The 23,004-nt window shown below is 38.1% G+C and overlaps 1 protein-coding gene across 1 annotated transcript in view; it reads left to right on the forward strand.

The window, feature by feature from the left end:
• Nucleotides 1–23,004, forward strand: part of GLIPR1L2 (GLIPR1 like 2) — a gene marked incomplete at its 3' end in the record, with an annotated part of 36,196 nt that overhangs the window by 9,117 nt on the left and 4,075 nt on the right. Inside the window, exons 2-4 of the mRNA XM_068971404.1 lie at nt 5,361–5,606; nt 7,640–7,743; nt 19,027–19,112. Of these exons, the coding sequence (XP_068827505.1) occupies nt 5,361–5,606; nt 7,640–7,743; nt 19,027–19,112 (436 nt within the window). The remainder of the gene's footprint in view (nt 1–5,360; nt 5,607–7,639; nt 7,744–19,026; nt 19,113–23,004) is intronic.

Consider the following 23,004-nt stretch of genomic DNA (forward strand, 5'->3'; position numbering starts at 1 on the left):
GATGGCTAACAAACACATGAAAAGATGTTCAATGTCTCTCATTATTAGAGAAATGCAAATCAAAACTACAATGAGATATCACCTCACATCTGTCAGAACAACAATCATCAAAAAGTCTACAAAAAATAAATTCTGGAGAGGGTGTGGAGAAAAGGGAACTCTCTTGTGCTGTTGGTGGGAAAGTAACTTGATACAGCCACTATGGAAGATTGTATGGAGATTCCTTAAAAAACTAGGAATAAAACCACCATATGATCCAGCAATTCCACTTGTAGGCATATACCTTGAGGAAACCAAAGTTGAAAAAGACACAAGTATCCCACTGTTCACTGTAGCACTATTTACAATAGCTAGAACATGGAAGCAACGTAGATGTCCATCGACAGATGAATGGATACAGAACTTGTGGTACATATACACAATGGAATATTACTCAGCCATAAAAAGGAACACAGAATCTAGAACCTATTATACAGAGTGAAGTGAGTCAGAAAGAGAAAGATAAATATCATATTCTAACACATGTATATGGAATTTAGAAAAATAGTCCTAAAGAATTTATTTACAGGGAAGCAATGGAGAAGCAGACATAGAGAATAAATTTATGAACGTGTGGAGAGGGGAGGAGAGGGTGAGATGTATGGAGAGAGTAACATGGAGACTTACATTACCATATGTAAAATAGATAGCCAATGGGAATTTGCTGTATGGCTGAGGAAACTCAAACAGGGGCTCTGTATCAACCTAGGGGGGTGGGATGGGGAGGGAGATGGGAAGGAGGTTCAAAAGGGAGAGGATATATGTATACCTATGCCTGATTCACGTTCACATTTGACAGAAAACAACAAAATTCTGTAAAGCAATATCTTTCAATAAAGTAAATAAAAGGACAGGAGAAAACAAATGTTTGTGAGAATGTGGAGAAAAGGGAACCTTTGTGCATTGTTAGTAGAAATGTATATTCATGCAACAATTTTGGAAAACAGTATGAAGGTTCTTCAAAAAAAGTTTTTTAAAGTTCTGTGTGATCCAGCAATACCGCACTTAGGTAGCTGCATCCAAAGGAAATGACAACAGAATATCACAGAGATGTATGCACTCTTATGTTCATTGCAGCATTATTCACAATAGGGAAGATATGGAAACAACCTGGGTGTCCATCAATGAGTGAATGAACAAAGAAGTCGTAGTATGTATACATACAATGGAAATCTTATAGTTCAGCCATCAGAAAGAAGGAAATCCTGCCATTTACAGCAACTTGGAGGGAACTTGAAGGCATTGTCCTAAGTGAAATATGCGAGATAAAGACATATATTACATTTTGTTGATGTTTAGTTGAACCGTGAACTTCCCGATGTTCAAGCTGGATTTAGAAAAGGCAGAGGAACCAGATATCAAATTACCAACATCTGCTGGATCATCAAAAAAGCAAGAGTCCCAGAAAAACATCTGTTTCTGATTTATTGACTATGCCACAGCCTTTGACTGCATGGATCACAATAATTTGTAGAAAATTCTTAAAGAGATGAGAATACCAGACCACCTGACCTGCCTCTTGAGAAATCTGTATGCAGGTCAGGAAGTAACAGAATTACACATGGAACAACAGACTGGTTCCAAATAGGAAAAGGAGTACATCAAGGCTGTATATTGTCACCCTGCTAGTTTAACTTATATGCAGAGTTACATCATGAGAAGCGCTGGGCTGGATGAAGCACAAGCTGAAATCAAGATTGCTGGGAGAAATATCAATAACCTCAGATACGCAAATGACACCACCCTTATGGCAGAAAGTGCAGAAGAACTAAAGAGCCCCTTGATGAAAGTGAAAGAGGAGAGTGAGAAAGTTGGCTTAAAGCTCAACATTCAGAAAACAAAGATCATGACATCTGGTCCCATCACCTCATGGCAAACAGTGGAAACAGTGGCTGACTTTATTTTGCGGTGCTCCAAAATCACTACAGATGGTGACTGCAGCCATGAAATAAAAAGATGCTTACTCCTTGGAAGAATAGTTGTAAAGCAGAGACATTACTTTGCCAACAAATGTCCGTCGAGTCAAGGCTATGGTTTTCCAGTCCATGGGGGTCACAAAATGAGTCAGATATGTATAAGTCAGATATGTATAGATGTGTGAGTTGGACTATAAAGAAAGCTGAGCACTGAAGAATTGATGCTTTTGAACCATGGTGTTGGAGAAGACTCTTGAGAGTCCCTTGGACTGCAAGGAGATCCAACCTGTCCATCCTAAAGGAAATCAGTCCTGAATGTTCATTGGAAGGACTGATGTTGAAGCTGAAACTCCAATACTTTGGCCCCCTGTTATAAAGAGCTGACTCATTTGAAAAGACCCTGATGCTGGGAAAGATTGAAGGCAGGAGGAGAAGGGGATGACAGAGGATGAGATGCTTGGATGGCATCACCAACTCAATGGACATGAGTTTGAATAAACTCCGGGAGTTGGTGATGGACAGGGAGGCCTGGCTTGCTGCAGTCCACAGGGTCGCAAAGAGTCAGACACGACTTAGCAACTGAACTGAACTGACTGAGTTGCTCAGTTGTATCTGACTCATTTTGTGACCCCCATGGACTGTAGCCTGCCAGGCTCCACTGTCCATAGGATTTCCCAGCAAGAATACTAGAGTGGGTTGCCACGTCCTTCTCCAGGATATCTTCCTGACCCAGGGATTGAACTTGCATCTCCTGCATTGGCAGGCAGATTCTTTACCACTGAGCCACCAGGGAAGCCCCGAGTATTGCATGGTATCATTTATATGTGGAATCTGAAAAAAAAAAAAAGTCGAATCATAGAACCATGACAGTAAATATTCCAGTGGCAGCAATTCCACTCCTAGGTATTTTTCCAAAGGGTGAGAAAAGGAAACACTAATTCAAAAAGGTATCTACACTCCTATGTTCATTGGAGCATTATTCACAATAGCCAAGAAATGGAAGCAACCTAAGTGGCCATGGATAGATGAATGGATAGAGAAGATGTGGTATATACAATGAAGTATTAGCCATAAAAAAAGAATGAATCCTTGCTATTTGCAACAGCATGGATGGACCTACAAGGTATTATGCTAAAGTGAAATAAGTCAAACAGAAAAAGACAAATACCATATAATTTCACTTATATGTGGAATGTTGAAAACGAAACAAACAAACCATCAAACAGAAACAAAACCACAGGTAAAAAGAAAAATGGGTGATTGATTGCCAGAGGGGAGGGCAAGGAATGAGTGAAATAGGTGAGGACAATTAACAAATTTACAGTGACAAAACATATGAGTAAGGGAAATTAAATGTACAACATGGAAAATATAGTCAATAGTAATGTAATATCTTTGTACAGAGACAATGTACCTAGACTTGTTGCGCTGATCATTTTGTAATGTATGAAAATGTCAAACCACTATGTTGTTCACCAGTAACTGATACATGTTGTATGTCAATTATACTTCAAAAATATGTGTATATATACCAAAGTGATGGAAAAAGAGATCAGATTTGTGGTTATCGAGGGTAGGGGAGGGATTGTATGAAAGTGGTAAAAAAGTACAAACTTCCAGTTATAAATAAATCCTAGGAATGTAATGTCCTAATGATTACTACAATTACTACTGCTGATGTTATCTGAAAGTGTTAAAAGAACAAATCCTGAGTTCTCATCACAAGGGAAAAATATTTTTTTCTCTTTATTTTATATCTGTATGAGGTAATGGATGTTCATTAAACTTTTTGTGGTAATCATTTCATGATGTATTATGTGATTCTTTGTGACCCCATGGACTATACAGTCCATAGAATTCTCCAGGCCAGAATCCTAGTGTGGGTAGCCATTACCTTGTTCAGGGTATTGTCCCAACGCAGGGATCCAACCCAGGTCTCCCACGCTGCAGACAGATTCTTTACCAGCTGAACCACCAGGGAAGCCCATATATTATGCTATACACCTTAAGTTTATACAGGACTGTGTGGCAGTTATATCTCAATATGAATGGAAGGAAAAAACCCACTTAGAATAGTAATTAGTGCACTATAAGCATATGATGTGTTGTGTAACCAATATACAAAATTAGGTAGTAGAAAGATGGTCCGTGGAGCATTGTTTGTAAATGGCAAAGAATCAGAAGGGCCATCAATAGTGGAATGATAACCTTTATTATATGCTCCTAGCCACACTATGTAATACTATGAAGAGTTTTAAAAAGTTAGGTAGATCTATTTGTGCTGATAAGGAATAATCTCTCTGAGTGAAAACTGCATATGGCAGGCCAATAATATTGTGTGTGGTATGATCAAAACCGTGCAAGGACAAAAATCATAAAATATTCATCTAAAATACCCTAACATATCTTATTTTGGATAGTTTGTACATGGAGATGGAGAAATGTGTACATAAGCCATATTTTTAACAATGATCACCTTTGGGAAAGAAAATAGTGTGGGAAGGGAGGGGATATGCTAAAAGCCTGATTTATTTTCTATAATATATTTTCTGTTTAAACTATGAAACCAACCAAGAAAACTCTAAGGAAATCTTAGTAATGTTTTCAGAAATGTTTAGTTTCAAATATACTGTAACGTACATTTTTAGCATGTTGGTTTTAGAACTATTTATTTTTCTATTTGTGTTTTTGTTGTTGTTGTTCTTGTCCTTAACTAAACAATGAACATTATACTAAGCCTCTAAATATGACAGAAGTACACATTTTTGGATGTTTCCATAAATGGAAGATGGCAGCATCTTGTGACATTTTCTCACATTTCTGGAAACATCCATAAAGCTTTACATGTACCTTTTGTATAATGTTTACAAACTACCTCTATATGTTAAAATTATATATACATGTATATGTGTGTGTGTATATATATATATGAACGTATTACCCCAGGTTGTTCTAATAACAATAAGCAACTAGAGGACAAAATTTATGTTGACTTCATTTTATTCCTCAGAGTATAACAGTTTGCATATAATCAGTGCTCAATAAATAGTTCTTAAATATGTTAAATTATTGTATTATTATATATAAACGTCATGAGGTTAAAAATATGCATTTTCTGAATAGACTACAGGTAAGAATATTATAATCATTTGCATCATCTAACCTTCTGACTTTCTAATTACAAAATATGCATAGGCCTTCATCTCAGGAAATAGTTGTTTCATTTATAATTATCTCAAAACACTTTTCCTCCTCAATAAACTCCACAAATCAGACTCATAGGCACAAAATAAGAATTGTTTTCCTTAAATCTAAATATGAGAATTCAAGGAAAATAATTTAGAGCACAAAAAAAGCCTTCATTATTATTATTTTGTTTTCTTTGCCTTTTGCATTTTTTTTCAGACTTGGGATGTAGCTTTGTCACGGACTGCTAGAGCATGGGGGAAAAAATGTGTGTTTGAGCGTAATATTCATTTGGAAGAACTATATATGGCCCATCCTAAATTTAATGGTATTGGTGAAAATATATGGGTCGGCCCTGAAAATGAATTTACTGCAAGTATTGCTATCAGAAGTTGGTTTCAACAAAGGAAAAAGTACAATTTTGATAAGAACAGTTGCTCTGATAACTGTTCTAACTATCTACAGGTATCTAATTTTATATTATTAATTCAATAGACTCCTTAATTGCTTTACTACTAAGTTTTTATTGATTGCTTCAATTTTATAAATAAATTCAAATGATAAAATTACTTCCTCTAATAGAATCAAAATTCTGATCAGTCCTAGATCTTCTGAATGTTCATAATTTCTTCTGTTTGCTTGAACCATACAATTAAAGCATTCCTTTAAATATAGTAAATCTAATCTCTGTACCCAAAGATGAAAGGTACCTTTCTAAAATAGCTCATGCTGGAAAAGGAAGTAAACAGTAAATAAAAATCAGTTCTAGTTTATGTATACATTCTATGGTATATGTATGTATTAAGTCATTTTAATTGCAAAAACATAGTATTATTTTCCTGCCTCATACCTAACGATTCACCCTTGTACTCCAAGAATACTGAACCACTTTTTATTTGTGCATATGTTTATTATTTTACACATTACATTTTTCATAATCATTAATGTATGAATCTAATACTATGCAAAGGGCAGGGACCTTGTCTTCTCATCCATGTATTCTCGACACATAAACATGACATTATTTCAGTTCAGTTCAGTCGTTCAGTCTTGTCCGACTCTTTGCGACCCCATGAGTCACAGCATGCCAGACCTCCCTGTCCAACACCAGCTCCTGGAGTTAACTCAGACTTAAGTTCATCGAGTCAGTGATGCCATCCAGCCATCTCATGCTCTGTCGTCCCCTTCTCCTCCTGTCCCCAATCCCTCCCAGCATCAGAGTCTTTTCCAATGAGTCAACTCTTCGCATGAGGTGGCCAAAGTACTGGAGTTTCAGCTTTAGCATCATTCCTTCCAAAGAATTAGGTCTTCAATAAATATTTGTATCAGGAATCAAGAAACTATTGAATTAATTTCTAAGCTCATTTAAAAGATGATTATTTTTCAATCAGTCAATTCTGATGTAGAACTTAAAATTTTGGAATTTTTTCATGTTGAACTAGTGTCTTTCTGTTCCATCGAATGAATTGTTTCAAAAAAATCTTTGATCAGTTCTTTCTTCTAGAAAATGAGAGGCTCTCTATTATCTTACTCAGGTCAAAGCTAAACTCCTTTATATAACTTCAGTACTTTGAGTAAACTAACCAAGTCTCCTCCCTGACCTACTCCTCTGTATTTTTTCCTCCTTAAATCTAGTTTCCTAGACACTTTCATCTTCTGCATTTGACTTCACTTCAACTGCTGCAGACATTCTGTTCTCTATTCTTTTAATGCATTGCTCTATTTCTTTTGGAGTCACACACTTTTTAAATCGCTAAGAGTTATAGAGAAAAGGAAAACAAACGGCTTCTTTCTGTCCCACAGAGGTTAACAAAACAATTTTTTTCTTTCTTCACTTAACAGTATCGGGACAATTAAAGACATTCAGGAATTATTTTTTGGAATATCTTTAATTATTCTCCTATTTTCATTCCAAGACCTGTCTTACAAGAAATTATTCTATAGGAACCAGCTCTTTTACTCATTTTTTTAAATGAAAAGCCCAGACTTTATTTTTACTTTATAATAGAATTTCCTCAATAAAAGAAAAGAAAATTCTGCAACATTCAATTACTTTCTACTCTTGTATTTCTTTTCCTTCTCTTCTAAATCTTACTGTCCCCTCTTTTTCTTCTTTCTATTCACGACTTCCATTCTTCCAAGGCTTTTTCTCTTCTCATTTCCCTCTTCCTCTCTGCCAGTAACCTGGAACTCTCAGATTTAACAAAACGTTGAAAATTAATTCTTCCTTCCTTATTCTGGATCAGTTTTTCTCAGACTTTTTATCCTAAGAATACAGTATTGGTAGAACCTGTTGAAATGTTTCTCTAATCACAGTTTTGTAAATGCTTAACTAAATTCATGATAATTTTCTGCCTGCAGCCAAATGAAGAATAGTTCATATTCCTTGAATTGGCTTGGTTAAAGTTCTATGTGTATTGAGTATACTATTGATTATACTATGGCAGAGTAAATGTTTACAATTAAATTTTATGTTTTCTTTGAAATTTTTATTTTAGCTTGTTTGGGACAGGTCTTACAAAGTTGGTTGTGCTGTTACTCCATGTTCAAGAATTGGACGTATTAAACATGCAGCACTTTTCATATGCAACTATGCACCAGGGTAAGTTCCTTTACATTTTTTAAAGAATATTAAAATAAATTGGGGATTTTTAAAGGATTCCAGCCTCCCTAGAAGTTTGGTTGCACCATATGACTGAGCTTTCAACATATTCTTCTAAATGTCTTTGTGAACTATAAAAGAATTTATTATAAGATAGCAATTAAAGAGTTTATATTGAAATATTTTTAATTCTGTAATAAAATGAGTCACAATTTAGTCAAACTAATTTCACCTGTAGATAGCCAAATGTTACTTCCAAAGGGAGTTTTAAGTTTGGTATTATTTCATAGTACCTAGGCTAATTAGGATTTAAATTATTTTCTAAAGTTGTTTGTTTACATATTTTTATAAAAAGAAAATAAAATATGTTGAAATGTATGTTGTAAAAATTAATCTGCTACTGCTACTGCTAAGTTGCTTCAGTCGTGTCCGACTCTGTGCGACCCCATAGATGGCAGCCCGCCAAGCTCCCCCATCCCTGGGATTCTCCAGGCAAGGACACTGGAGTGGGTCGCCATTTCCTTCTCCAGTGCATGAAAGTGAAAAGTGAACGGGAAGTCGCTCAGTCATGTCCGACTCTTCGCGACCCCATGGACTACAGCCTACCAGGCTCCTCCGTCCATGGAATTTTCCAGGCAAGAGTACTGGAGTGGGATGCCATTGCCTTCTCCCAGAAATTAAATCAGGAGCACCTGAGTTTTATAACATGAAGGACTCTTAATTGACTATCCTCCAGAGGTTGCATTATTAATTGGTGCTAGTCTCATAAATATAAGGAATCATAATAACTCAGAGGTAGAAAAGTACTTCAGAAGTCTTCTAGTCAAGCTATCCATATGAAACTTGAAATCTTAACACTTACCATGTAATTATTTACCTAGACCCAAAAACTTTCCAATGATGGAAAATAACTACCTTCCAAAATAGCCTCTATTTCTGGAGAACTTTATTGGAAAGCCTCAAGTTTTTCTATGGGTCAATAGGACCCTATAAATAATGTTGTTAAAATGAATAATTGAAGTGAGAAAATATCCTAATCAACATGCCAAGAAAAATTAACTACATGCTAGGATTGAGAAGGAGCTTCTTAATACATAAATAAAATGCTTCTGAGACTAAGCCAAAAAAAGAAAGGAAAACAGAACAATGATTGCTCATTGATGATTGTATTCCCCTAGAAAGGAAAAGCAACAGAGGTGTGAATGTAGGTCGAATTAGATTCAGAAAGCCACTTCTTAAATGGAAGCTTTGCTGACTTTGAACATAGACATGAAAAGCAAATTTTGAATGTAGAGTAATGGCAAAAGTTTTTAGGCTTCTTTCAGTCCTACAAAGTGGAAGCATTGGGATGTTATCAACTACATGGAATAGCTTTTAAAAGTTGATGTATCCACTAACAAGAACAATAAAGACCGACCATGCTTAGTTTGTAGTCTTGGAAGAGACTTACAAATGAACATATTAAACAGGTGATATTTAACTAAATAATGAAATATGCCATAGAAACAGCACAATAAGCAAATGGGGAATAACTACTATAGAACATAGATAGTGTTGTTAGTTGCTCAGTTGTGTCTGACTCTTTGCAACCCTCCAGACTGCAGCCCACCAGGCTCCTCTGTCCATGGAATTCTCCAGACAAGAATACTAGAGTGGGTTGCCATTTCCTTCTCCAGAATATAGATAGGATATCTGTGAAAGGAGGTGGCATTTGAGCTGAAAGCTAAAAGATGAAGAGATGGCTAAAAAATATTTCAGGTAAAAGTGAGAGCATATATTATAAAATCTCTGAGCTTGAAATGAGTTTAGCATGTTTGAAAAATGAATAATTGTGGTTAAAGGTAGAAAGTTAGGTGACAACTAAACCAAATAGAATATCATTGGCCAGGTTAGGATTTGGGGCTTTATTGTACACAACGACAAAACCATGGGAGAGTTTTAAGCAAGTAAGTGGCATGATCTCAAACTATGATTTGAAAAGAAAAGTAAAAGTGAAAATTGCTCAGTCATGTCCAATTCTTCGTGACCTCATGGACTATGCAGTCCATCGAATTTTCCAGGCCAGAATACTAGAGTGGGTAACCTTTCCCTTCTCCAAGGGGTCTTCCCAACCCAGAGATCCAACACAGGTCTCCTACATTGCAGGCGGATTCTTTACCATCTAAGCCACAAGGAAAGTCCTTTGAAAAGAAAACTTAACAATAAAAGATTGCTCTTGCTATTATGGTGAAAATGCAGTATAGGAAAACAAAGGTACAAAGAGAAACAAGCACAATTGGAGACTGTTTCTGTAGTACAGGCTATAGACTTGTATCTTGGGTTAGTATGTGGATTGGTTTTTATTCAGTTCAGTTCAGCTGCTCAGTCCTGTTTGACTCTTTGCGAGCTCATAGACTGCAGCATGCCAGACTTCCCTGTCCTTCACCAACTCCTGGAGTTGGCTCAAACTCATATCCATTGAGTTGATGATGCCATCAAACCATCTCATCCTCTGTCATCCCCTTCTCCTCCTACCTTCAATCTTTCCCTTCATCAGGGTCTTTTCTAATGAGTCAGTTCTTCACATAAGGTAGCCATAGTATTGGAGCTTCACCTTTAGCATCAGTCCTTCCAATCAATATTCAGGACTGATTACCTTTAGGATTGGCTGGTTTAATCTCCTTGCAGTCCAAGGGACTCTCAAGAGTCTTCTCCAGAAGACAAAAAGCATCAATTCAAAAGCACTCAGTTCAAAAGCATCAATTCTTCGGCACTCAGCTTTCTTTAGGGTCCAACTCTCACATCCATACATGACTACTGGAAAAACCATAGTTTTGTTGATACAGACCTTTGTTGGCAAAGTAATGTCTCTGCTTTTTAGTATGCTGTCTAGGTTGGTCATCTTTTCTTCCAAGGAATAAGCATCTTTTAATTTCATGGCTGCAGTCACCATCTGCAGTGATTTTGGAGCCCAGAAAAATAAAGTCTGTCACTGTTTCCATTGTTTCCCCATCTATTTGCCATGAGATGATGGGACTGGATGCCATAATCCTAGTTTTCTGAATGTTGAGTTTTAAGCCAACTTTTTCACTCTCCTATTTTACTTTCATCAGTAGGCTCTTTAGTTCCTCTTTACTTTCTGCCATAAGGGTGGTGTCATTTGCATATATGAGGTTATTGATATTTCTCCTGGCAGTCTTTATTCTAGCTGGTGCTTCATCCATCCTGATATTTCACATGATGTACTCTGCATATGAGTTAAATAAGCAGGGTGGCAATATACAGCCTTGACAAACTTCTTTCCCAATTTGGAACCAGTCTGTTGTTCCATGGCCAGTTATAACTGTTGCTTCTAGAACCTGCATACAGATTTCTCAGGAGGCAGGTCAGGTGGTCTGGTATTCCCATCTCTTGAAGAATTTTCCACAATTTGTTGTGATGCACACAGCCAAAGGCTTTGGTGTAGTTAATAAAGCAGAAGTAGATGTTTTTCTGGAACTCTCCTGCTTTTCCTATGATGCAACGGCTGTTGGCAATTTGATTTCTGGTTCCTCTGCCTTTTCTAAATCCAGCTTAAACATCTAGAAGTTCTCAGTTCACATGCTGTTGAAGCCTAGCTTGGAGAATTTTGAGGATTACTTTGCTGGCATGTGAGATAAGTGCAATTTGATCTGGGAATGGTTTGAAGTAAACTGCTGCTATAAAGGCCCTGACATAGAAATGAATTGCAGTCCTGAATGAGATTACCTTATGGAAGAGGAAGTTTGGTGAGTTAATTTAAGTACTAAGATCTAGAGTAATGCAGTATTTCAACCTAAGGCAAAAGAGCTGACAAAGGAAAGTGAAGAGGCTAATAAGATAAGAGGGAAACCCAAACAATGCTAAGGATAAGGATACTTGGAATCCTCTTGAAGAACATGAGTCATGATGCCCAAAGTGGTTAACTGTATGAGATACTCCTCAAAGAATTAGAAAAGCAAGGAAGGAAAGATGACATTTCTATTTGATAAGATGGAGGTATTGTTAACCTTAATAACAGGAGTGACCTACAGACACAGTAGGAGAAGGAGAATAGTGGGATGAACTGAGAGAGAAGCATTGACACACACACACACACACACACACACACACACATATATATATATATATATATATATATATATATATATATATATATATATATTACTATGTGTAAAATAGCTAGCTAGTGCCATGACCATAGTGATAAGATGAACCTGCTAGATGTTAGGATTACTCTTCTTTCCACCCATTTGTCCCATAGGCTTCTTTGCCTTGAAATTTTTACAACTATTTTTTCTTTGATACAGACGTTGGAAAGTCTACTTATGAAGGATCTAGGTTGGCTTATATATTAGGCACCTCACCCCAAGGTTTATTTGATATGCACTCAAAATAGGCAGTCATAGCTATCTTTCTTAAGAATAGTTGGTAGAAAAATCGGTTCATCACAGTCTTATAAAATACTCTGTGGGAGAGGGAGAGGGTGGGATGATTTGGGAGAATGGCACTGAAACATGTAAAATATCATATAAGAAATGAATCGCCAGTCTAGGTTTGATGCAGGATACAGGATGCTTGGGGCTGGTGCACGGGGATGACCCAGAGGGATGGTATGTGGAGGGAGGTGGGAGGGGGGTTCAGGATTGGGAACACATGTACACCTGTGGCAGATTCATGTTGATGTACGGCAAAACCAATACAATATTGTAAAGTAAAAAAATAAATAAAATAAAATCTGAAAAAAAAATACTTAGTAGGAGTGAAAATAAGAGCCAAATTGAAAATTAGAGTGTGTAGTGGACTGAATGGTGACCCCTCCCCCCCCCAACTAAAGGATGTATCCAGGTCCTAATTCACAGAACTTGTGAATATTAACTTATTAATACATGGCAAGAGTGAATAGTGCCTTATAAAAAAGATATGTGTTTAAGATAAGGATCTTGAGAGGAGGCACTTATCTTATTCAGGCAGGACCTAAATGCAATTACTCATACTCTCATAAGAGAGAGGGAGAAGGGGATTCAGCACTAGACACACAAAGGAGAAAAAGGCATTACTGTGGAGGGAGAGGTTGAAGTGATACATTCAGAAATCAAGGAACTCCTGGAGCCACCGGGAGCTGGGCGAGTCAAGTAATTTTCTCTGTGAGCCTTTGAAGGGAGCAAAGTCCTGACAGCACCTTGATTTTGGACTTCAGACCTCCAGAACTGAGAAAACGAATTTCTATTGTTTTAAACCACCCAGTTTGTGGCAATTTGTTAAAGTAGCAACAGCAAGCTAGTACAGAATGGAAGAATAAAATAGGTTTGGCAATAGGGAAAATGAGTCAATGACAATCTTGAAAATTTTCATAACACAAAGATGGAGAATAGAAGTAAAATTATATGGAAAAAGAAAGGAACCATGTAAGGTGATAAATCTATAAATTAGTGCTCCTAAGGAACAGAAAATAAATGGAACAGAAATAATAATCAGAGAAAAGAAAACGATAAGCAAAATAAAAGAATCTATAGAGAGTAAAATCTATAGAGAATATATAAAGCTTAAGATAGCTTATAATGTATCAGAAAAAGTGAACTGAAGCAGTATTTACATATGTCATTTCCTAGTGATTGTTTTCAATTTCAAAGGCAAAAACTTATACATTTCTGGGAATTCCCTAGTGCTCCAGTTAAGATTCCACACTTTCACTGCTAAGAGCATGGGTTCTGTCCCTGTTAGGGGAAATGAGATCCCACAAGCCTTGTGGTCTGATCAAAGAATAATAAAATTTAAAAATTATACATTTCTAAGCAAAACACAGTAAAGTAAAATAAAACAGCATTAATTATATTAGCCTTGAATTTAGATATTGAAGGGGGTACTGTCAAAGATGAGCATTAGAATTTAAACTTAAGTGATAATTTTATTAACAGAGCTAGGAAAAGATGTAGGGTGGAGGAAAAAAAATTGGTTGTTATTAGACATGTTGCATCTGCCTGCAGGATCTTTAATTTATTTAAATACAGGTGCATTTAAACGATAACTAAGCAATAGAATTCCACATTATTTACATTGTGTATATCCTGAAAACACTTGTAGACTATTGGGAAAGAAATTTTTAAAAAATATACAACATTAACCAAATACACCCAATATCTGTATTTTAAATAGAAAAGAGTTGCTGTAAAAGCAGGTATGAAATCATGGGCTGGGAAAAAAGACGTTAACAAGGGATGTCTAGGTTGAGATTGGAGAAGTATTCAAGAAATTTCTAGAAGGTGTAAATAATAAGATTTGTAGTTTATTGCTTTAAATAATCCAAGAGAGGAAATAGTCAAGGAATATTCTCAAATTTATGACTCAGCCACGAATGGTATTGGCATCAACTGCAAAGGGGAACAAGGAACCTTTTGGGAGGAAAGATGATGAGTTCCATTTTATACATAATGACTTTGGGTTGGCTGTGAAATCCTCACCTTGAGATGTTCAGTAAGCAGGTGGTTATTTAGGTCAGAAACTCATGAGTGGGGAATGGCATAGAACAAATATTGGGAGTGCTAGAATACATGGGGTAACTTAAATCATGGGAGTAGATGAGACTGCTTAGCAAGAGAGCATAGACTGAGAAGAGAAGGGCCCTGGGGAGTGTCATGCCAACATTTAAGGGTGGTTAGTGACACAGGAGTGGGAGAGGTCGCCGAAGAAGAGTAGCCAGACAGGCAGGAGAAAAGGCAGAAGAGTGTGGGATCATTAAGGTGTGGGGCAAGAATAGTTTTAAAAGGATGAATTTATCCATGATTTCAAATTCTAAGAGGACATGCAAAGTCAGGACTTAAAGCTATCAGATCTGAAGAGTTCATTGGTAAACCTAGGAGAAGCTGTCTCTGTGGAGCAAAAGAAATTGGTGCTAGGATGGAATGAACTTAGAACTGTTTGTTATTTTTATTTTGTCTCATTTTTAAAATGCAGAAGATGTGAACATACTTACACATTGACATGAAGGCTCTAATACAGAATAAAAGTAATTCTTTATGAAGAATAAAAGCAGTGTATATGTAAAGATAAAAGTCCCTGAGAAAGCAGAAGAGTTTAAAAGAGATTAGCCTTAGAAAGAATGAGGAGCAATTCTTCAGTTGTCCCAGAAAGGAAAGAAAGAAGGAATAGGTGTATTTCTCAAATTTAGTGACAGAAAGCTTCTCAAGTTCCAATCTAAGGGCTGTTATGTCTCTTTGTGAAGTAGAATACATCATGTCCTAAGAATAAAGGGGAAGACAATGAAATGAGAATTTTGAGGATTGCTGCTACTGCTAAGTTGCTTCAGTCATGTCTGTCTCTGTGCGACCCCATAGACGGCAGCCCACCAGGCTCTGCCGTCCCTGGGATTCTCCAGGCAAGAACACTGGAGTGGGTTGCCATTTCCTTCTCCAATGCATGAAAGTGAAAAGTGAAAGTGAAGTCACTGAGTCGTGTCCAACTCTCAGCAACCCCATGGACTGCAGCCTACCAGGCTCCTCCATCCATGGGATTTTCCAGGCAAGAGTACTGGAGTGGGGTGCCATTGCCTTCTCCATTTGAGGACTGGGAAGATTTGAAATAGTTATTATGGAAAATGAGAGAGGAAGCTGAATAGAGAATGATAGAAATATTCTCTACCTAATTTAATGATTTTCCTCCAGCAGCACCCAGCAGCCCTGAAGCAGGTATGGAGCATGCAGACAGTAAGATTCCTTCACTTTTCCCAACACTGTGGTTTTGTCAGGTGGTTGTAAAGGAAAATAGTGCAAGAGAGTTTCAGGTTTTTAGCTAAAGAGTATGCAAACTGATGAATCTAAACTGAATCGAGAAGAGATAACATGATGGATAGGGAGATTTTAAAAATAGGAAAGAAAGTAGACTTGTGGAACCAGTGAAATTAATGGACAAGTGTGACAGGAGTAAATGACTTAACAACCTGGAAGGATAGGAGGTTGCAGTCAATGAGTGGAATATGTGACTTTTGTGAGTTCAGAAGTAGAGACGTTTTAGGAGATTACAAGATCTAGAGTGTGGCTACAAAAGTGACAGTTTTGGAGCATTAGGAAGTTTTATGATGGTGAAGATATCCAGTAACATAGAGACCAAGTTATTGGATATTGTAATCTTCTAGGTCCCAAATTTGTAGATGATGGCAAAATTTTGACTGAAAAGCAAACTGTGAGTCAGATACCAACGTGAGTAAGGAGGCCTGATCAGAAGGAAGATGGTATCCTGGGGAAGATGAGAGGATTGGTACAGCTACATGGTGTTTGTGGTTGCTAGTCCTTTAAGTGCAAGATGTGAAAGTGAAGGGAGGAGACCAACTGATTTTCACAGGAAGAGATAGCTTTGCACATACAGGGATAATTTGAGGCAGGAAACAACAGAGTCCTTGACCTTGACCTTGACCTTAAATATGTCCAAGAAGTAGTCATGAAGTTTTTGGCAAAGACAAATAGGTGAATCAGAAGGAGTGCCAGATAGAATCTCTAAAAGATAATCTTCTTTGCGGCTTATTGCGTTGTAGTTTTCTCTAGCTTATTGGGATAGGCTCTTTAAGTCTACTTGGAAACCTGTAGATGTCTGGATATGAATCAGAAGCCAGAACTATGACATTTCTCAATGTTATAAGGATGGAGTAAAAGTGAAAGGAGCTATTATAGGTGGCCTAGTTATTCTGGTTGTATAATATAGAAAAATCAACATTCATTTGATGTACTCTGGCCATTGTTCCATGGGCAATATACAGACTATATGAGTCTGCATATGAAGAACTTTGAAGAGAAGACTCTACCTATAAGCTGTAATTGCTTGATTGTCAGTCTGTGGAGCTGGATTCCCTCCTTTACGAGCAAAGTGGCAGGCATTGAAAGTTTACATCCCACTGAAACAGCGTAGGTCTCTTATAAAATTTGAATAATGGTCTTCTAATGGATTTCAAGTTGGGCATGGGAATAGTTTACCCATTGGACCACCCAGGCAACATGGGTGGAAACTGAAAGTAAAGTCACTCAGTCGTGTCTGACTCTTTGCGACCCCATGGACTGTAGCCTACCAGGTTCCTTCGTCCATGGGATTTTCCAGGCAAGAATGGACACATATCCTGTCGGTAGCAATAAACTAAAGATATGACCAGATGTGAGTCTAACAAAAGCTCCACAGGACAATGTGCAGAGTCATAACTTGGTCTCAGAGAACCACGGGGCTGCTTCTCAGCAAAGGCAGGTGTCTAAAGTCTCTACTATCATCTATTTCTTCAGGCATTGCCAGGAAATCTATGAAATTTCAATGTACTTTGCTAATTATACTTTTCTGTTGTTTTCTTCTAATCCAGTCTAGTAATTCCATTTGCAGTTGTGGACTTGTACAGAAGGAGTGCCAGATAGAATCTCTAAATGATAATCTTTGCTACTTATTGCATTGTATTTTTCTCTAGTTTATTGGAATAGTCTGTAGATTCAGATTCAGACTGCTCTAGGGTAAACTTTTTAGAAACTCAGAACAAGGGGAAGATTAACATGAAAGCTTGGCATTTCTGACTACCTAATATAAATATCTTTATAATCTTATTTTTGAAAAAGAAGGCCCACTGTATTCTAGCACAGTGTGAATTTATTTATTTTGATTAATTAATATATTTATTTACATATTTATTTGCCTTTGCAGAGTTATTCTAGGCCAGAGTTATCAGCCATTACGGTCATGGGGTCATTGGCCTATGCTCCAGGTGTTTAAAGGCCATCTTTATAGCGAGTAGCTCTGTATTGGTACAGGAAAAAAGGTTCCCCCATCCCTGGCTTTACAACAGGATAGGCTCTTTTGAGTTGGAGGCATCTCTTTCAGTGAAAAAAGGGTTAACACAATAAAAGTAGTGTAGGATATTAGGTAAAGGTTTTAGAAAGGTTTGGATTTCTTGAAGGCTAGTATTCTGGCTGGGATCCAGACAAAATCCATTTCCTCCTTGAAATGGTTTGATTGTGGAACAGTCTTTTGCAACCGCATGGACTGGAGCCCACCAGGCTCCTCTGTCTGAATTCTCCAGGCAAGAATACTGGAGTGGGTTACCATGCTGTTCTCCAAGGGATCTTCCTGAACCAGGGATTGAAACCAGGTCTCCTGCACTGCAGGGAGATTCTTTCCTGTTTGAGCTATCAGAGAAGCCCTAGAGAATGATACATGATCTGCAAATAACAAATCTCTGTATATCCTTGATGGACTTGAAAGTTTGCCATTCGAGGATATCAGATAGTTTTTGAATGTCTATTTCCAAGGTTTGTCATTCTTCTAAATGGCCCAGAATGGCCAAGGACTTAAATGCCTAATGTTTGTTTTTATGACTTGCAACTATACACTGAGTAAACAGCCTTGTTTGAATAGCCACAAATAATGACCCTCTCCTCACTCAAAAACATCTTTTCCCCGTTTATCTTCTACTTCTTATTCTAAGTATTTTAAACTATGCTTCCCAATTCATACCTGTTTTAGGCCACCATCCTAACTTGGGCTTCCCTGGTGGTTCAGATGGCAAAGAATCTGCCTGCATTGCAGAAGACCTGGGTTCGATCCCTGGCTCAGGAAGATGCCCTAGAAGAGGAAATGGGAACTCACTCCAATATTCTTGCCTGGAGAATCTCATGGTCAAAGGAACGTGGCAGGCTATGGTCCATAGAGTTGCAGAGTTGGACACAACTAAAGCCACTTAGCAGATTCCTAACTTAGCTCTGGGCAATTGATGTAATATTTTTTTAACTTCTCCCCTGTGCTCTGTACAATGGATTAAACCAACTTTCTAAAATCCCATTTTCCTTTATTTGCTTGTTTATACACTTATATATTTTTCATGATTACCTCAAAATAATCCATGCAGCTGGCTCTTTGGAATAATAGGCATTTCAGAATTTTGCAAATGCTCCAAAAAATCAATATATCATTCATACATAGCTTTTTGTATAGTTATGCCAACCAGAAAGCAATTAGTTATGAAGCATTCTATAACATCCACTTTTTAAAGGAAAATTTTGCTACAAACTAAAATGAAAGAAGCTTTAAAACTCCCTCAAATTTAAATTACAACACTTTGTTTAACAGTCATGGGAATTAGTTTCAGAAGAGACTATTTATAAGGAGAAAACGGGGGAAGATTACCTATCCAATTTAAGTACTTTCTTGAGTCCATTTTTTAAATGAAATCACCTTTATAAATTAACTAAAAATCCAGTAACCATATTATTTAGATAACATGAAACAGGAGACTTTTTCTAATAAGATATTTCTACTTTCTTTTAGAGGCGGTCTGTCAAGAAGGCCTTATCAGCGAGGATTAATGTGTTCTCAATGCGGCAGCTATGACAGATGCACAGACTTTCTATGCAGTAAGCGAAAGAAAATACCTGAAACATGAAAACATTCCATAATGCACTGAATGGCAAGAAAAGGAAGTGGTGAACGCTAGTCTTTCATTGTCATGTTAACACTGTTCCTTAGATCAGAAAGGTATTGTTATACTATCAAAGGTGGTATCAAACCATATCATCTTTAGACTTTTTTAAGCTGCACAGCCTTTTCTGCCCTCTCTAACTCTTATTCCTGCCCCTAAGGACATACTAAAATACCTGAAAGAAAGAATGAGAACTAACAGTTTTACTCTGAAGAAAAGCTTTGCATCTAATTGCTGAAATATCAGCCTGTTTGAGAATGACTGCTCTAAAGAATAAGATATTCTAAAACATTTATAAAAAAGAGAAAAGAAGTAAAATAGCAAATGGTTAATATAATAGCCTTTTGTTTTTCCCCAAAAATATTCAGAAGATAAAACTAGAAAATATTTCATTAATCAATTTTTCTTTTCATTTTTCTAAATATGAGAGCATATAACCCAAGATGCTTACAGGAATGTGGTAGGGAGTAAATTCAGACAGGGGCATATTATGCTTTTGTGTTAAAGAAGCTAGTGAACAGTTTCATTACAATGCCACTGCTGGAGTGATCCACTGTAACATTTCTTCCCTTGCTTCATCTGAATCAGGATGAAAAACCTTGCTCTTCCTCTTCCCTTTTCCTTTCTCTTCCTGGGAATATCCAGACCTAAAACTGTTGGGTAGGTCAGAAAGAGGTAGGTATCCACACAGAGGGAGACACATTAGCACCTAAGCAAGAAGACAAGGAATGCATACATGATGCGGTGGGCGTGAGGAGAGAGCCTAAGTGGGGTGAGAACACACGGGGTATGGCCTTGTGTGGAGAGCTAGTCCCCTCATGGAGTGAGGTGAGTGTGCCTGCTGGAGATCAGGCTTGGGGCCCCAGATCAGAGTAGTGGCATGTCCATGCAGGAGTGGCTCACTCTGCGGTGTCACAGTCCAGGCACGGTGGGGACAGATCCACCCGGGGTGGGAGGGAGGTGCCTGGCAGTGTGTCAGCATCTGACCAGGTGGGGAAGGCATCCCTGGGGGTCTGGGCTGGGCCTGTGTGGGAGCCCAGGTAGAATGGGGAGAAGATTCACATCTAGGGCTGACCTGAAGAGAGGTGTTAAAAAGGAAGCAGCTAAGGGGGCCTCCGCATTTGAGGGCAATCTCCTCACACTAGGTATCAGAGACCAAACTAGGTGAGGAAGCATTTAATTTGGGGGGAGGTGGCTTGGCATGGGAGCGGTCAGAGCCCTAGTGGGGTAAGAAAGGAATTCATATGTTGGAGAAGCCCAAAACTAACTTTCAGAGTCTGAGCAGGGTGGGAGAGGGATCCAAGTAGAGGATCAGCCTGTCAGTTGCCAGAATAAGTGCTGGGCATCCAGAGGAGGAGGGAGAGAGATGGACTGGGTGTTTGAGGTTGGTAGATGGAAGCTGTACATTTAAAATAGATAAACAATAAGGTCCCAATGTATAGCACAGGAAACTATATTGAGTATCCTGCGATAAACCATAATGGAAAAGAATATAAAAAATAACGTATATATGTGTTTAACTGAGACACTTTGCTGTACCACCGAGATTGGCACAACATTTAAAATCAACTGAATTTCAACTTAAAATTTTTGAAATGCTAGGCATCCAGTTAAATTTGAATTTCAGAAAAACAAAAGTATTTTTAGTATAAATATATCCCAAATATTACATAGGCTATACTTATACTAAAATGTGTCTGTTGTTTTCTGAAATTTGAATATAACTAGGCATCCTATATTTTTATTTGCTGAATCTGGCAACTCTACCACCCCGATGTGGAGTATCAGAGTCCAAGCAAGAAGAGGGAGTAGAAGCAGTGATGGGAGATTAGAAGCATTTTGGAAAGTGATAGTGAAAGTCTCTCAGTCATGTCTAACTCTCTGCGACCCCATATGGACTGTAGCCTGCCAGACTCTGTCCATGCAATTCTCCAGGCCAGAATACTGGCGTGGCTAGCCGTTGCTTTCTCCAGGGCATCTTCCTAACCCTGGAATCAAACCCAGGTCTCCCGCATTGCAGTCAGATTCTTGACCATCTGAGCTACCAGGGAAGCCCAGAAGCATATTAGAGGATAGATCAAATAAGCAAATAGATTAAGGATAATGGAGCTGGTTTTCTCCCTGTCAGAGGATGGCATAGGAATACGTAAAGGAAGAAAACAAGCTCAGATCTTTTGGTGATGATTTGGATGATTTAGAGTTACTGGAACTTAAGAGTTTCAATAAATATAAAGAAACATAGATGTAAATATTTATATATGTATGTATCAACATACATTTATTCGCTGGCTCTGAGACAGCCTTGGAACAGCGTCGTCTCAGTGCTAAAGCAGCGGGGGCTTCCCAGGTGGCGCTAGTGGTGAGGAGCTTGCCTGCCGGTGCAGGAGATGTAAGAGATGCAGGTTTGACCCCTGGGTGAGGAAGATGCCCTGGAGGAGGGCGTGGCAACCCACTCCAGTACTCTTGCCTGGCGAATTCCATGGACAGAGAGCCTGGTGGGCTACAGTCTGTGGGGCTGCAAAGAGTCGGACATGACTGAGTGATGCAACGAGCACAATAGCACTCAGACCTTGGTTCCTAAATTCCAGTCCGCACTAAAGGGAGCCAGGGCTCTCTGGAGAAAGGTCACATTCCCGGGCTGGGCAGGAGAAACATTAAATAAACCCAAAACATCTTTTTCTACCTGAAAGCAAGGAAGTGCTCAAAGAATGGTGGAGGCATGTAACATAAAGGACACAGAAGCCATCTTAACGGGCTTTTACTGGTCAAACCTGGGACAATTTGAGCACCAAAATAATGATAAGAGTAGTCAATTATAACTCACTGGATAAAACAGGATACTATAATTCATACTGATATAAATTAATAAGTGAATAAATTAAAAGTTATATGAGAAACAGTTTATTTGCATAGTTCAGAAGTAACTCCTCATAGAAGTACTTCATTAGGGGTAAAGACTAACTTCACAATGGAGGAGCCTGGCAGACACAACCTAACAAAATGATCAAAGTGAATATCACCAGCAACAGGAAGTATCAAAAGCAAAACCCTTCACCACCTAAGAGAATTCAATGAGGAGAGCATGTGTTGGTATTCCTACCAAAGATGCATAACCTAAACCAGCCACAAGGAGGCACCAAATAAATCAAAATCCAGATTTGTTTAAAAACTGGGGATAGATAGATACATAGATATTTAAATAAATCAAAGTCCAGATTTATTTAAAAACTGAGAATAGATAGATATATAGATATTTAAAGAAATAGCTAAAAACTTCAGAAATAGAAATTCTTGAATGTGCATACTATAGAATGTAAATTGGGGTAGCCACTATGGAAAATAATATGGAAGTTCCTCCAAAGTTAAAAATACAACTAGTGTGTGTGTGTGTGTGTGTACACATGCACATTCAGTCATGTCTGATTCTTGTGGCCCCATGGACTATAGCCTGCCAGTCTCCTCTGTCTGTGGAATTTTCTAGGCAAGAATAGTAGAGTGGGTTACCATTTCCTACTTCAGAGGCTTTTCCCATCCCAGGGATTGAACCCGCATCTCATGCATGTCCTGTATTGGCAAGCAGATTCTTTACCACTGCACCACCCGGGAAGGCCTACAACTACCATCAGTTCAGTTTGGTTCAGTCGCTCAGTCGTATCCGACTCTTTGCAACCCCGTGAATTGCAGCACTCCAGGCCTCCCTGTCCATCACCAACTCCCTCCATTGAGTCAGTGATGCCATCCAGCCATCTCATCCTCCGTCATCCCCTTTTCCTCCTGCCCCCAATCCCTCCCAGCATCAGAGTCTTTTCCAATGAGTCAGCTGTTCT

The sequence above is a fragment of the Capricornis sumatraensis genome, chromosome 4, assembly GCF_032405125.1.
Source record: "Capricornis sumatraensis isolate serow.1 chromosome 4, serow.2, whole genome shotgun sequence".
In the NCBI taxonomy this organism is placed as follows: domain Eukaryota; kingdom Metazoa; phylum Chordata; class Mammalia; order Artiodactyla; family Bovidae; genus Capricornis; species Capricornis sumatraensis.